General features: G+C 40.0%; 1 protein-coding gene across 1 annotated transcript in view; it reads left to right on the top strand.

The window, feature by feature from the left end:
• Window positions 1-248: 248 nt before the first annotated feature.
• msna (moesin a) overlaps window positions 249-15881 on the top strand; it is an 86178-nt gene continuing 70545 nt past the window's right edge. Inside the window, exon 1 of the mRNA XM_073058058.1 lies at window positions 249-569. Coding sequence (XP_072914159.1) covers window positions 558-569 — 12 coding nt within the window. The 5' untranslated portion in view covers window positions 249-557. The remainder of the gene's footprint in view (window positions 570-15881) is intronic.

Here is a 15881-nt window from a genome sequence, read left to right on the forward strand (position 1 = left end):
AAGATGTTGTATTATTTTTAAAAGGACTTCAGTTTTATTTAAACGTGTTGATGGGCCTGGATCAGTTATACTTTCTTATTCTCCTTAAAGCCTGCTTACTCATATAATTTTTCGTGCTTATATATACCTTAGATATTCTTAGATTGTTCACGTGCGCAAAAAAAAAATGATCTGGACTACTTGATATCGCCAGTAGCTGTGCCCGTTGCAACACTGTGAGGCGTGGTCTGTTTCTTCATTGCTTGAAATGTGAACATTTTCCTGGGTGTGGTGTCAAGTTCCGTTAGTAGGAAGTTGGAGTTGTGCTTCATACAAAGTTAAAGCAGTGACCGCTCTCAGAGTGCAGTTAACGTAGCTCAAGATCTCCTTTCCTAACTGCTTGCTTCCGAGGGCGCATAACTGACCGGTTTGTGCTGGCGTTGCCATTTCTGAATCGCAGCGGAGCGGCGAGCAGCCGATGGGCGGAGCGAATATCTGCCTTTAAGCAAAAAGCGGCAATTTGTACAAAAGAAAACTGAGTCTCTGTTGGAAGTGGCCTGAGAGTACAACAAAGCAAAATGCCGAAAACGGTAAGCAATCTGTACAAATGTGACATCGGTGCTTACTGTGCCGTGTGTGTTTGAATGTTAGTTTTACTCCAGTCAGTATTGCCGGAATACGTTTTCTTATGCATTTCTGAGCTTTATTCGTTGTTTTTATTGTAAGTTTCTTTTCTCTCCCCCCCCCCCCCCTCACTTGCATAGACCTTTTTGAAAGTTCAGTTTCCGCCGTTGCTATTCAGCTTGGAGTGATGCCGCCCGCCCGCCCGCCTGCCCGCCTGCCTGCCTGCCAGCGTAGGTCCGGGCCGCCCTGCGCTCGCAGTGGATCGGTGCAGCTCCCACTGAATGCCAGTTCCGGCTGCTAGTGGAGGGGCAACAGTAGAGTACACTGTTACTTCTGTAACGTGGTTCAGCGCTCCCTCTGCGGCTTGACAGTTTCACAAAAGTGCACCGGTTAATTCCTAACGACCCTGTCTTGGGGTCAATCTAATTTTAAATCTTTAGTAATTAGTGCAGAGTTTTACTACATGCATTTCCCTTTGCTTGAAAATTTCCCGCTTTTGGGAAGTGTATTAATATTTCAACAAAGCTCTTAATTCTATCATTGGCTGTTGTCCAACTTGTAACGGAACTCAAATGACTCAAGGCTTCCTGAACTGCGTCATGTATGGGATTCTTTCCTAACAGTAGTCTGGTGGGTGATGGAAGCCTTATTTGGCATTCTGTCTGTTCTTGCGCTGTAGGGTCACAGTCTTGGGACAATGGTTCTGTTTTATCTGAGTCGAGCTTGATTTAATCATTCTCTCCGTCTTGCTTCCCCACCCTCGGCGAGTCAGTTTACTCAAACCAGGCTTCATTGCAACAGGGCAGTTTCTCATGAACCACCCACTCTCACTTCAGTTTTTTTGGTCTCGGTTAATATTGGCAACGTGCACGGCTTTATGAAGTATTTCCGACTAAATAAGGTTAACTTCGGAAAGTTAATTTTAAGTAATACAACCTACTGATCGCGGGTCCTTTTTAATCATGCTTTCATTGAAGTACCAATGAAAATCAGGGACTTATCAAAAGGAAATTCAAAAGCAGACATTTTAACAGAGGCTTCCTGTATTTTTTTTTAGTTGACTTGCCAGTCTTTTACACCCACGATTTTTATTCGGATAGCGGGGTGATGGGTCATATTTGCTGTCGTGAGTTTGTGGTTGTGGTGACCATTGACTATCGTGCTGTCCTATGCACCAGAGATTTTTTTTCTAGTATTTCCATCACCGCCTGATGGGCCTATTGATGGGCTTCTTCAATACGTTTTCCAAAGGTGCTGATTCATGGTGGAAGTTGTACCATAGAAGATGATGACTGCCTCCGCCCAAAGAGCCCCTCCTGTGTAATTTCCTTTTTTTTGGTTAATAGCTGAAGGTAGTTGATAGCAAAAACAGGATCAAAAGTGATTTGCTAGTAGGCCAGTTGATCACTTTTTTTGTGCGTTTTCATATTTTTATCTTAAGTGTTCTATTTTAATCTAGTTGATCTTCAAAATTGCTGTTGGTTTAAGTGTGGTTGTTAGGTCGCAGGTTGATCTATCCAGCCCTGAAGTTTTTAATCCTTTTTATGGCACATCGGGTATTTTTGAACTTGTGGTGCAAATGGTGAGTTGTTGATTCAGGAGTTGGTCATTACTTAACATATTTCCCCCTCCAGCTTGCAGTATCCTCAACAATAACCTTTTGAATGGATTCCATATTTAACACTGAATGGTGAAGTCTTTGGTGACATACCCAAATGTACAAATTGAAAGCTGCTGACTTCTGATAGTTTAGAAATGTTAACATCAGTGGCCTTTTTAGTTTTTCAGTTCTTCCACAACTCCAAAAACTGCTGGTGTCTTTTAAGTTGCTTTTCCAGAGGACCCAGTTACTTTGTTCCAAATTTTCAGTTGAAACTCTTGCAAGTAACAAATGTTTCTGGCGGTAACACAAAAATGAGTCAATGTTAAATCTGCCACCCATTTTACACACTGCCGAATTGCAGTCAATGGAATGGAATATCAGACACTGCAGAAAACCGTGTAATGCTGCTCATTTGTGGCACTGGAGCAAGATTCCACCATTTTCTTCCAGGCTTTTTAACCATGAGATGTGTAATTAAAAATTAAATACAGGAGTGGTTTGATCCATGGATGTACCAGCAAAGGTTACTTTTGAGGGATGATACTGTTATCTTTTCTCCTAATTCCTGGCTGCTTAAGTCACTTCGGTGCTCCTTGCTTTTGCTGATCTCAATCCAAAAGGGTCACGTCTGAGTTACTCCATGAATCATTTACAAAATACTTCAGATATGCATGTTAGCTTATTTGGGAGAAGGTGTTAGTTTGTTATGAGGCCTTATCTAACACTTTTCAAACCTGCAGCAAATTCTTCTTTTATACTAGAGTCTCCAATCTCATTGCTCACCCTTAGCACAAGCTAGTTAGTGTGCTTTCTACATAGACCGGTAATGTTCAATCAGTATTCCAAACAGACAAGCCAAACTATTAAGTTGTCAACACTTTTGCTGAGAATCCATGGGATTCTAACATTCAAGTTCAACAAGAGCTTTTAACTTTGCACCTGAAATGTAGTATGAAATCATTCCATTGGAATTTTGGCACAAGATTCAGTTGTGGTAGATGCAATCAAGTGGTAATTTTCCCTATTCCCAAGTGGCCTTAAAATTGGTCAGTGTCTTGGAGTAGTGTTTTTAAAGTATTGTCTTTTAGAAGCTATTGGAAAAGCTAGAAATACTTGTCAGGTCAGGCAGAGTACCAGAATTTACCATCTTTCTAAAAGTGTTGATTAGTAAATTTGTCTTAATGTATTTTAACTTGTCAATATGCAAGTAGTAATGGCCATGTGGTATATTTTGCCATCAAGCCTTGTTTAATATTTATAGGATACACAGCAAATATAGGATGCTACTTGCTTTTGTTCCCCTATTCCTTGCTCCAGCATCCTGCTAGTCAAAAAGAAGTATCAATTTGCTGTAGCTCCCTAATCGTTAACTAAAGGTGTTATCCATGCCAGACCAGAAGTTATCAGATGCTAATTTAGAGCAGCAACACTGTACATTCCTGACATAGTTCAGAACTGTTTTCAATTTTGGCCTTAGCTGCTCTTTTGGCTGTCATCAGTGAAGTACATAACCAGAATCCTGAAGCTGTCCAGTTCAGTGGTCCTGGGGATCTGATGGAATGTGAATACCCTGTATAATTTATCACATAAACAGACAAAAGGTCAGTCTAATTTCTGTGACCTTGCTTGATATAGTGGGGCTGTTTGGAAGCAGGGTTTAGAGTTGTTGAAGTAGCACTCTGAGGTACCTGGTATCCCTCATTTGATACAAAATAGGTAATAATTTGCTACCAGCATTACACGGCATCCACAAGCTGAAGTGTTTGTGGTCTTATAATGAAGTTTATAATCCTTTACAGTAATTTTGCGATTTGGTGTCCTTAGTTTTGTACCATCATACCCTTGTTTCTAATCAACAAGCTCAAAAAACTGGGCCTGTGTACTTCCTGCAAGTAGATCCTTGGTTCCCTCACTGGAAGGCCATGGTCTGTGCGGATCGGAAAGAACATCTCCTCACTGACAGTCAGCACTGGCTCACCACAAAGATGCATGCTTAGCCCACTGCTCTACTCTGCACCCATGACTGCATGGTTAGGCACAGCTCAAATGACATCGACACACGTATCTGTTGACGACACAACTATTGTTGGCGGAATTTCAGATGATAACAAGGAGACGTAGTGAGCAAGATAGATCAGCAGCTGTTTGAGTTGTATCCCAACAACCACCTTGTCAATAAGAACAAGAAATTGTAGACTTCAGGAAGAAGTCAAGGGAACTGACACCAGTTTTCATTGAATGGGCAGCAGTGGAAAGGGTGAGCAGTTTCAAGTTCTTGGGTATCAACCTCTCTGAAGATCTATCCTGGGCCCAATATATTGCATTTACAAAGAAGACATGACAGAGGCTATATTTCAGTCGGAATTTAAGGAGATTTGGTATGTCACAAGTCTCTGGCAAACTTCTAATATGGAGAGTATTCTAAATAGTTGCATCAGCTCTGGCACGGAGGGGCCATTGCACAGGATTGGAAAAAAGCTACAGAAAGTTGTGAACTCGGCCAGCTCCATCATGGGTACTGTCCTCCCCAGTACAGAGGACACCTTCAGAAGGCTATGCCTCAAAAAGGGGGCATCTATCCCATCTTTTGTGCAATATACTAAAGACCTTCAATTAAAATTTAGATGTAAAATAGTGGTTCAACAAAAACCAATACTTTTATAATTGATAGTACAAACATATCAAAAGTTGTGATTACAACAATATGAAGTTAACATTGGGATATGATAGGGTTAAAAGTTTTATATATTCAGCTAAAATTATTCTTTATTCTACGGTTAATTAAGTTGTAGCTTTTTATTGCTGTCTCCTTCCTGTAGATATTTCCATGTTCAGTTGTATATGCTTAAATAGTTAACTAATTAAGTAACAATATGAAACTTCCTAAACAAGTCATAAACGTGCTCATTAACAATTCAATTTCATGTCTTGTACTACCGTAGATTCCGGACTACAGAGCGCACCTGATTTTTAGCCGCTGGCACTAATTTTAGAAATAAAATCATTTTTTTAAATGTAAAGGCCGCACCGGATTTTAGGCCGCAGGTGTCCCACGTTGTAATATGAGATATTTACACAGAAAGATATTACACGTGAGGATTTTTTTAACTTTTAATTAAATCCATATGGTAACAAAAACAAATACATATTGCAAATGCTTTTTTTCGAACCGTGCCCGTACGCGGCTACTTTTAAATATACGTTGCGTATACTTCTTTACTGAACAACATTCCAATATCTCCTAACGACTGGTAAAAAATATATATACTGCAGCCTACCAGGAAAAGTTATTGATACCTTTAACTTAAAAGCAGAGTTCGCTCGGATCCAAAGCCGCTCGCGTAATGCCGCTCCCCCCCTCCTTTCCGTTTCATCGCAAACGGCATTTAAAAGCAGAGTTCGCTCGGATCCAAAGCCGCTCCGCCGCTCGACCCCCTCCTTTCCGTTTCATCGCAAACGGCATTTAAAAGCAGATTTCGCTCGGATCCAAAGCCGCTCCGCCGCTCGACCCCCTCCGTCCCGTTTCATCGCAAACGGCATTTTCCCACAAGACGCCGCGAAACCGGGTGTGTCGTCATAGCATCCCGCGATGTAGTACAGAAAACAAATATAGTTTAAACTAAGAGGGTAGGTAGCACAATGCTTCGAGTGTTTTCCATGTTGATGAGGGTGAGTACAAATGACTGATTTACAATAATTTAATTGTGAAAGTGCGCTTGATTTATCGTACAATTTCATTGGACCTCTGTGAACTACTCATCAATTTTATTGGTCTACTGTTACGAGGCAAAATGTTTACGAGGCGGCATGAAAAAAACTTTGCATTAGCCGCATCGGATTATTGGCCGCAAAGTTCAAAGCTGTTCAAAATGTGGGAAAAAAGTAGCGGCTTAAAATCCGGAATCTACGGTAATTTGTCTACGGATGTATAAGCTATTATTTTGTAGAGTGCAAGGCAACTGGCTTGTGTGTGTTATTTATTTCTTTGCCTCTTGAAAAGTGGCATTCAACTCAGTAAATCTACACTAGTTTAGAGGAAAATGCCAGTTGCCTCCACTAAATTTCCTATAATCTATTCCCATCCCATCTATACTATGAATTTTGTGGTGGTCAATTAACATCCAAATCTGGGATGTGGGAGAAGATCCCTCAAGTCATGAGGAGAATTTTCATGGAGTCCACAGGAGATCAGAATAAACTCAAAGCTGTTGGAGGTGTGAGCAGCTCTGTAGCTGTGTCACCAACATCCTGAGCATCCTGTGTATCTGCTCTTAACCAAACCAGATTTGCAAGATATTGTGGAGATAATTTGTTGTATAATGTTTCCTTACCAGTGTGGTGGTAAATGATCTTAATTTTGAAAGTTGCAGACATTGAGCCACTATTCTTTGTGATATTCCAATTAAAGATTGACTTTGTTTTGCTTTTCCCATTAAAGGATAACATCCTAGAATGACCACAAACATCAGAGTTAATACTATCTTATCTGAGACCAGCACATTTGAAATTAAGTAATGATGAGATGTTCCTAGTCAGCACAGTTCAACTCCAGACAAGAACCTGAAGGCATCCAGGAAGCACTTGCTGTGCATCAATTTTCCACCATATAACCTGCTGGTATTGAGTCTGAAGCTTTTCAGGAATGCACGATTCCATTTCATTAAATTCTCTAAAAAATTTGGAGTTGTGGTAAAGGTCTGAGTATACTTAAAGTTTTGGAGCTTTGGAGCCCTGGGCAGATTTTAGTTTTGTAGTCAACAGTATTAAGTCTATGAAACCAGGTAAAATTAGGTATATTATCCTTAAGTTTTGGGATGATGAAGATGGAGAAGAGAGAGAATTATTTTTTTAAAACATTGATACCTTGTGGTATTGAAGTAAAAATTAAACTATTCCTATTGATTTATTGTATGTTTTTAATCATGGGCCTATAATTGAGTTATTTTAATTGACTGTGTTTGACTATAAACATGGTCATATTTTGAAAGAAAGAACTAAATACTTTTGTTCTCCTTCCATGTACTATTCAGAATTATCATGTGCTGTGTCTTCTTGACATGGAAAATCTATGGCCATGATTGTTCTTAGCAAATTCTATGGAAGTGGCTTGCCATTGCCAGCTTCTGGGTAGTGTTTTTACAAGACAGGTGACCCCAGCCATTATCAATACTCTTCAGAGATTGTCTGCCTGGGATCAGTGGTCGCATAACCAGAACTTGTGATGTGCACTAGCTGCTTATGCATTCATCCACCACCATGGCTTCACTTGATGCTGATTGGGGGTGGGGAAGGGAGCTAAGTGGGGGCTACACCTTGCCCAAGGGTGAACTGCTGACTAGTGGAGGGAAGGAGCACCTTACATCTCCTTTAGTAAAGATGTATCTCCACATCTCCACCCTTGCCTCAGAATGCCTAATGTAATTGCTTGATTGCAGGGTAGAAACTCACATCAGAAGATGGAAGAACAAATGGCAGAACCTTGACATTCACCCATCTTCTGACTATTTGCACATAGAGCACCAGCCACAAGAGTGAAACGATGTGAGCAGCCATGCCTCAGGAAATACATTCCAAAAATTCTCCATTTATTTAACACAAAATAAATTTGAACTTGTAAAGAGGAATACTTTCAAAACTTTCATGGAACAGGAGGTAAAGAGAGTGGATCAGAAGAGCACAAGTCTGAACTTAGTGTAGGGCTGAATAATGGAGGAGGACTAGCAGCAATAAGAATTTTATTTACAACTTCACGTTTTGGAAATATTGTTCATTTATATTTTTATCCACATTGAGCCAAAGAAGTTGCCTATTCAAATTTTGTAGGTAAATATCTTCCTAAATTATTGCAAGGTAAGTTCCTGATGAATCTGTTTTAATGTTATCTGTATAGCCCACATCAGGAATTGTGTGAATCTTTATCTTTCAACTCTTAAGTGGTCACTTTTTTTTCACTAGCTGTAGTGATTACTGCTATACAATTTTTGTGTTTGATTTAAATCTGTGCTTGATTGGAATAAAGTTACTTGTCTCTGACATCAGCTTTGCTGCCCTTCTATTTTGTGGTGAATGCAAAGAAATACCTATTTTTGAAGTAGAATAAATGCTCTTTGTCTCACACAAGTGTTTGCTTGATTCCAAAGACTTGCCTACAGTGTAGATAGCTAATGCTGGGACATATAAGCTCTTTATTTTCACAAAGACATTCAGGTGTGAAGCCCAAAAAGTGGGCAAGCTTGGAGGAAACTTTTTAAAAAAGCTCTGGGATTGTCATCTCCTGTGATTCTCTTTGAGAGTTAAGTTTAACTATGCTCACTATCTTCACTGCCCTTGTTATCATACCTGCTTCTTCAGTTCCCATGTCTTTTCATTTCCTTTAAGTACTTTGCCGCCCTTCTTTCACTGCATCGTGAGTAACTAAAATAGGCCCAGAATTTCCTCCCTCTACCATTTGACAATATCTGAAAGGTTCTTTGAGCAGTAACCACATCACCTTCCTGTTTGCAGTTGCTGGAGTCTGATGGTTCTGATCTTTCCTTCCTGTGCAAATCACCACTGCTAGTGGTGACACTGTGACCTTGCCAAAGGACCAGCCTCCTCTTGTCTTCTGTGCATCACCCACAGCCTGCTCACTGGGTGGGGCTACATTGAGGTTGAGATGGATCGTTTAATAGAGTCACGTACAGCTTTGAAACTTTGGAACTTGTGGGCCCACCCTCCAGCTTCCTCCCATGCAAGTCTCTCTGCCCATGTTTGTACATACATCTATTTCCTCTCCCCCAGAGCTGTGATATACTGTGAGTGCTATCAGTAATCTGCACATTAGTCCATCCTCCCTGCCCCTTGCAGTTCCTCCTATGAGCAACTCCTTATCACATATCCTTGCCTCTCAGTAATCTTGGTCATGCTTCCTAGTCCATAATGAGTGTTTAAGGCAGAATTGAATGGATCCCTAATAAGTGGGGGTGGGGGTGGGGGTGGTGAGAAGCTGCTGTGGGAATATGGAGCTAAAGCTTTATGACTGGATTAGTCATGATCCTATTAAATGACAGCACTTGCTCAACTGAGTGAGAAGCTTAATTCTGCTCCTGATTCATGGGTTTAGAAATATTTTTCTGTTTTTTTTTGCCATAATACCAAATGTCTTTTCATTCTTATTTTAGCCTTGCATTTTGCTTTCTTTGCCCTCTCATTTCCCCCTCCCTGTAAGCCAGTGGTCCCCAACCTCCGGGCCACGAAGCATGCAGGGGTTCAGCAGTAGCCGGAATGCACCCAGCACATCTTTAAGAAAAAAGCCGAAATAAACAAGCTAACTAATCAGGTGGCACGTAAATGTCAGCTCACATCAGAGGCGATTGCCAATTGTGGCAAGTGAAATCTGCTGTAAGCCCCCAACATAATTATTCTGCTTCCTCCTCTTAATTTTGCTGACTGTAAACCATTGAGTCCTATGGCCATCTGTGATCACTTCCTAACCCTAGTTTCACCTTTGTACAGTGTAATAACATGCTATCTTGATTTGCAGCTGCACCATCTAATTTCTGACTTGCCAAGTCTTTAGGCTTAGAGGGTATAGGTTTGAGCAGAGGTGGTGGAATTTGAATTGCTATCTAATATTAACAACTGAACAGAAATTTCATCCAATTAAGAACTGGAGGCAGAAGGCAGTGCCCCCTCTCTTCCTTGTGTAATCACGTTACTGCTGATATTTCTGAACGTGACCAGGATTGCAGTATGCTTCTGAATGTTATCACCTGTTCCTCCCAATCACACTTCTATTTTGTTTTATAACTTGATTTGGAATAATTGCATTTCGCTAAGATTTTGATTTTCGAGAGATGAAACCAAACTGCCATTGCAGCTGAAATTTTGGTATCAGGAGCTTGGCTACAACAGACAATGTTTTGGGGAGCAGATTTTTCTTGCTGTAGCTGTCATAGTTCTCATTAATGGATGAATAATGTGCAACGTGACTTGGCTCTTTTAAACTCCAGCTCAAATGAGGTGCAGCTTTTAGGAGCTAGCTTTTATTGGCTGGCCTGCACATCAGGTCAATCAGGTGCCCCTAGAAGTAGTTTGAATTGTAAATGGCATCTCCCAGAGTTGTGAACCTCCTGTATTATTGTAAAGATGGACTCCTGCCCAAGATGAGTGCTGTTGCACCAGGGTAGGCAGCCATTCTTTCGATTACCCTTTTTTTTGCAAGGTTTCTTATCCAGTTACTCTCATACTTTATTTTTCAGCCACACCCTTTTGTACCTGCTAGATGGGTGAACACGGCATCAGAATCTCACTGTCTACCAAAATAATACCAGATATCTTGTACCATAATTTTGTCAGGAGGATGTGTGCAACTATATAACATGAAATCATAGGTATTCTATACTGTAACGACAGCAGAGGAATGTCGAGCGTGATTTCTTTGTGCTGCCATGACCTGATACCATCTTAATTCTCTTGTTTCAAACTTGGACTATCTTTTTGAATCTGACTAAATGCGAAAGTCGTCATTTCTTTGATGGAAGCTTCGGATTCAGTGGCTTTAGCATTTGTTAATATTAGTAGGAACTCCATTTCCTCCTGAGTTTTAATAGTAGCAAACTCAAAAACAGAATTTGAGCAGGTAACTTTGAGAAATAAGAAGCTTTGTAGTGCTCTTTCCAAATACAATTGTCACAGTGTAACATTTCGGTTTACAGCTGACTTCATATCAATTCCCAATCTTTGAGCATGATCTGATTCTTTTTTTCCTCAGTCAAATTGTAGCTGGAGAATTACCTTCAATTTGCAGTGTCATTTTGTGGAGTTAATCCCTGGCTCCTCCTTGCTGGCTTCCTGTTCATATGTCACTCACTGTTATTTTCCATACATATCAAGCTTCATATTCTTCCACATGAATCTTGCTGATATCTGACTAATGTATGATACACTCAGTGGCCACTTTATTAGGTACACACCTGTGCCAATCATGTGACAGCAACTCAAATGCATAAGAAACATTTAGACACAGTCTCAGTGCTGTTCAGACCAATCATCAGAATGGGAAAGAAATATGATTTTTAAGTGACTTTGACTGTGGAATGATTGTTGGTGCCAGACAGGGTGGTTTGAGTATCTCAAGCTGCTGATGATCTGGGATTTTCATGCCAGTCTCTAGAATTTAGGGAGAATGCTGCAAAAACAAATCTAATCTGCGACAGTTCTGTTGCCAGAAACACCTTGTAAATGAGAGATGTGAGGGGAGAATGACCAGACTGGCCTCAGGTTGACAGGAAGGCAACAGTAACTCAAATAACTACACGTTATAACAGTGCACCAAAGAGCATCACTGAATGCACAACATGTTGAACGTTGAAGTGGATAAAAGTGGCTATTTTATTATCAATTCTATCATTAGGGTCTTTGGTTCAACTTCTCATGTTGTAACAAAATGAACTTTACAAAACTATGTCCATATTCATTGCTGCAATTAAAGATTTTTGTCTGAAAGTACAGCCTCGGGTCCAGCAAAGTTAGGTTTGTAAAATGTTAATTCTTGTTTTCAAAATCTCGGCATGATCCTTTTCTGTAGGCCCTTGTTGACCCTGCAATTTCTGGTTCCCCATTCCTAACCTCCTCGAGCAACCTGGAACATAATCTTTTCTCTGGTTGATATGCCTTGCGTATAACCTCAGCAATCATCCCTCTTCATGTCCTTCTTGCCGAGGATTTTCATATTGCTTTCCTTTTCAAGTAAAATAATGTTTTTTACTCTCTGTGAAGTAGCTTGAGCTTGTGATCATGCATTAAATGTACTATGGTGCAAAATATTTTTAAAGGTTTGAAATGAGTGGGAAACATTTTGTTTCTGACACAAACATGTTTGACAAGGTATTGTTCTATTTCTATATTAAACTTTGTACGTATTACTTAAATTGCTATGGCATTCATAGTAAAAGGATTTGAGTACAGGAGCAGGGTGGTTCTACTGCAGTTGTATAAGGCCTTGGTGAGACCGCACCTAGAATATTGTGTGCAGTTTTGGTCCCCTAATCTGAGGAAAGACATTCTTGCCATAGAGGGAGTACAGAGAAGGTTCACCAGATTGATTCCTGGGATGGCAGGACTTTCATATGAAGAAAGACTGGATCGACTAGGCTTATACTCACTGGAATTTAGAAGATTGAGGGGGGATCTTATTGAAACGTATAAAATTCTAAAGGGATTGGACAGGCTAGGTGCAGGAAGATTGTTTCTGATGTTGGGGAAGTCCAGAACGAGGGGTCACAGTTTAAGGATAAAGGGGAAGCCTTTTAGGACCGAGATGAGGAAAAACTTCTTCACACAGAGAGTGGTGAATCTGTGGAATTCTCTGCCACAGGAAACAGTTGAGGCCGGTTCATTGGCTATATTTAAGAGGAAGATAGATATGGCCCTTATGGCTAAAGGGATCGGGGGTATGAAGAGAAAGCAGGTACAGGGTTCTGAGTTGGATGATCAGCCATGATCATACTTAATGGCGGTGCAGGCTCGAAAGGCCACATGGCCTACTCCTGCACCTATTTTCTACGTTTCTAGATCTTGACTTGCTAATATACACTTTAATTTCCTTTCACGATCTGATGAGCAGAAGTCTTCACTTCCGAATCATGAGTATTGGATGGAAAATGGGATAAAGTAATACTGATTTGCAGGTTCCGGCAATTTAAAATACTGGATGTGCATTGATCAGGCTTCCTGCTCTTGATATGTTTCTAAGATCCCCATTGAGTTTATTGGTATCATTTGGCTCTTGTCCACTACACATTAAGCTAACAAGATAAACAAGTTATCAGTACAATTGAAGCTATATTTCAAACAGTTGACAAGATAGTGTTTCATAAATGTGATTTTTCAAAGGCAGGGCTAGTTAGTGAAATATTGTTATTCTATACCAGTCTTTCTGAAACTTTTTGCCCTGGAGGAACAGTTGAAATAATTTTCATGTCTGGGGGAACCCTTGCATAAAAAATTACTGTATCTACAGCACAGTACATTAGCATGATCAGTAAGTTCCAGATGTAATAATCTAAAAATAATTATCAAAGCTCTTTTGAGTAGAGAACCTTTCTTGAAAGCCTTAGTCAATCTTTCTTTGGGGGGGGGGGGGGAGAGCAGGTAGTTAAGCTTAGATTTTCTGGAATAAATCTTTCCCTTCTGATAAATTATAATAACTGGTAAGGCAAACATAATAAATTTCTGTTAAATAACGCGCTCAACCAAAAGTGGGATTTAATTTTTCTAAAGGTAAGCTAGGTAGATTTAATTTAAACAAAGGTTGTAAATTGATTTTTAATTAAAAGCTTCACTGTTTGTTTTGAGATTCCAACAGCCATTTAAAATCAGCCCTTTTACGTGTTGTATGGGTGTGATTTATTTTTTGTAGTTAAGTGTCTTTTCAGTTTCACTGGAGCCATTGCTGCATTTGTAAGTTGTTGCTACAGACTAGGCTCAATGGAATAGTGGTTCATAAAATATTTAAAAAGTGGCATAATAAATAACTAAATGAGAAAACTGCAAAAAAAAATGAACGCTTCACAATACAATTCACTTCTAGCCTACACAATCCACCTTTTTTTGTAACGTTTATAAAAGCAAAGCAGCAAGCCAGCAACTAAACTGCGGCATGTAAAAATTCCTTCTCTAGAATGAAAGTTTCCCACCAGTTTCTAATCCACCAGAAGAGTTTGCTTGCTTACTTCCACAAGTTAGTTAGTGGCATGTAAGGGAATGTTGGGGGGCGGGGGAGGTGATTCTGGCGGGAGAGGCTGACATCACAGCCCAAGTTGAGCAAGTCTATTCAATGCTTGAAAAATGCACTTTATACTGCTCATCAGCCTACCGTCCTCCCCTCCGTGCGATACAGTGCTCACCAGTTATCAATGGTGTCCCCTATCTCGCGTCAGAAGCTGAGAATAAACACAGTCCTACTGCGCACTGCCGTCCTGGGCCGAGAGGCCTGTAACGAGATTGTGAATGGGGCTGCTCGGTCACTGCCCACCCCTACGAACGCAAGCATCGCACGTTGCGCGAATTTCAAAAAGCAGTGTTTTTGTTTGAGCACAATCTCTCGCCTAACCCTGGTCTTTGCTATTTTATTGCTCAGTAGTATATAAACGTTAAAGTGTAGCAATAAATTTTATTTGTCCTTTTGATACAGAAACGGATTAATGTGCAGCCTGTTTCTGTTACATCAGATTTAGCTAAAGCACCAAGCCTGATCTTTGAAATAGTCTGTAGGGAATAGGAGTCTACATGTTGCAGACTCCTTTTACTTCTGTTGATGCCATTGTTTGTACAATGGAACAGAATCTTTGCTCTAAGAACTACCACTTGAATAAATAGAAGCAGGGAAAGGATTCTACTAAACTGCTGAAACCATGTGTCCAACATTCCTCAACCATCACACATGTTCTTACAAGGGAGTCAATTGTTAGATCCGCATATGTTGTAATGAATTTACCATCTGACTGGAGCAGCTGTTCTGCCATCCAGCAACACATTGTGAACAGTGACATTGAACTTCCATTTAGATTTTTCCTGCAAATTATTTTGTTGGATAGGTAGTTTGAAAAATTCTACTTGATTACATTTGCATCTTGAATTTACTAATTTTAGCACTTTGCATTGTTTGGTCCTGTACAAGGGTTTAAATTAATGTAAGGAGCAGCAAGTGAAGTATTTTTGGGGATTTGCAGCAGTTCTAATTGGCTAGACCAGCCATGAAGTAGTATTAAACAGTGCCACAGTGGTGGTTTACATTGAGTAAGCAGTAACAGTACTATTCTGTGCTATTTGGAGATTTTGGCAAAAGAGGACTGCTGCTTGCAATAAACTGTTACTTGGCGTATCTAAAGAAACTAGAAGAACTTAACTCTAGGAGCTCAAAATATTTGCCAACTGCACATCCAGAGCACACCCAGAGCCTACAGTGCTGGAGTTCTCTGTACAGTCTGGTATTTGTGACCTTGCCCTGTATTCACTTTTTAAGTGAAATGATACACAGTGCTATTGACTGGTACTCTGTTTACAACAAAGTATTTGAAAGACTGACTTTGACTTTAACTTTCATGGGGTACTTCCAGTTAAAAATTAAAGCATTTTGATTGAAAGCTTGTATACAGAGTTACTATTCAGTCTGGGCTATAAATTACCTTTGACAATTCCAGCTTTTTAATGTTTCTTCCCCCCACCCCCCAAGTGTTTTACACCAAGATGGTAGTTGTATGCTGAAGCAAAAATGGACCCCACTACAACTTCCTATTGAGTTATTTCTATGAATAAAGTTGCTATAAGAAGTTTAAATGTTAAATGCAATAGTGTTTTGCACAATATTTGCATACATTCTGGATAGCATAATGGCCTGCTGCTGTTTTCAAACATTTAATGGACTTGTGGTTTGACTATTGAACAGACCACACAGTATTACATAAAGGATTAACCTGTGTGCTGGATTTAATTTGGAACCGATCTGAGTTTTACAAATCTGCACTTCAGAGAAGGGTAAAAGAGAGAATTGGCAGGGTTTCAAATAGTATACTGTATACACTCCGGTCAAGCACTGTTTGTGGAGAGCAAACCACTGTGGGTCAGTGATCTTTCCTAGGACCTTTGTTGAACAGCTTTGGTTCATTGACCTAACATAGTTTTTTTTTCTCTG

This window comes from Hemitrygon akajei, chromosome 10, assembly GCF_048418815.1.
Source record: "Hemitrygon akajei chromosome 10, sHemAka1.3, whole genome shotgun sequence".
NCBI classification, from domain to species: domain Eukaryota; kingdom Metazoa; phylum Chordata; class Chondrichthyes; order Myliobatiformes; family Dasyatidae; genus Hemitrygon; species Hemitrygon akajei.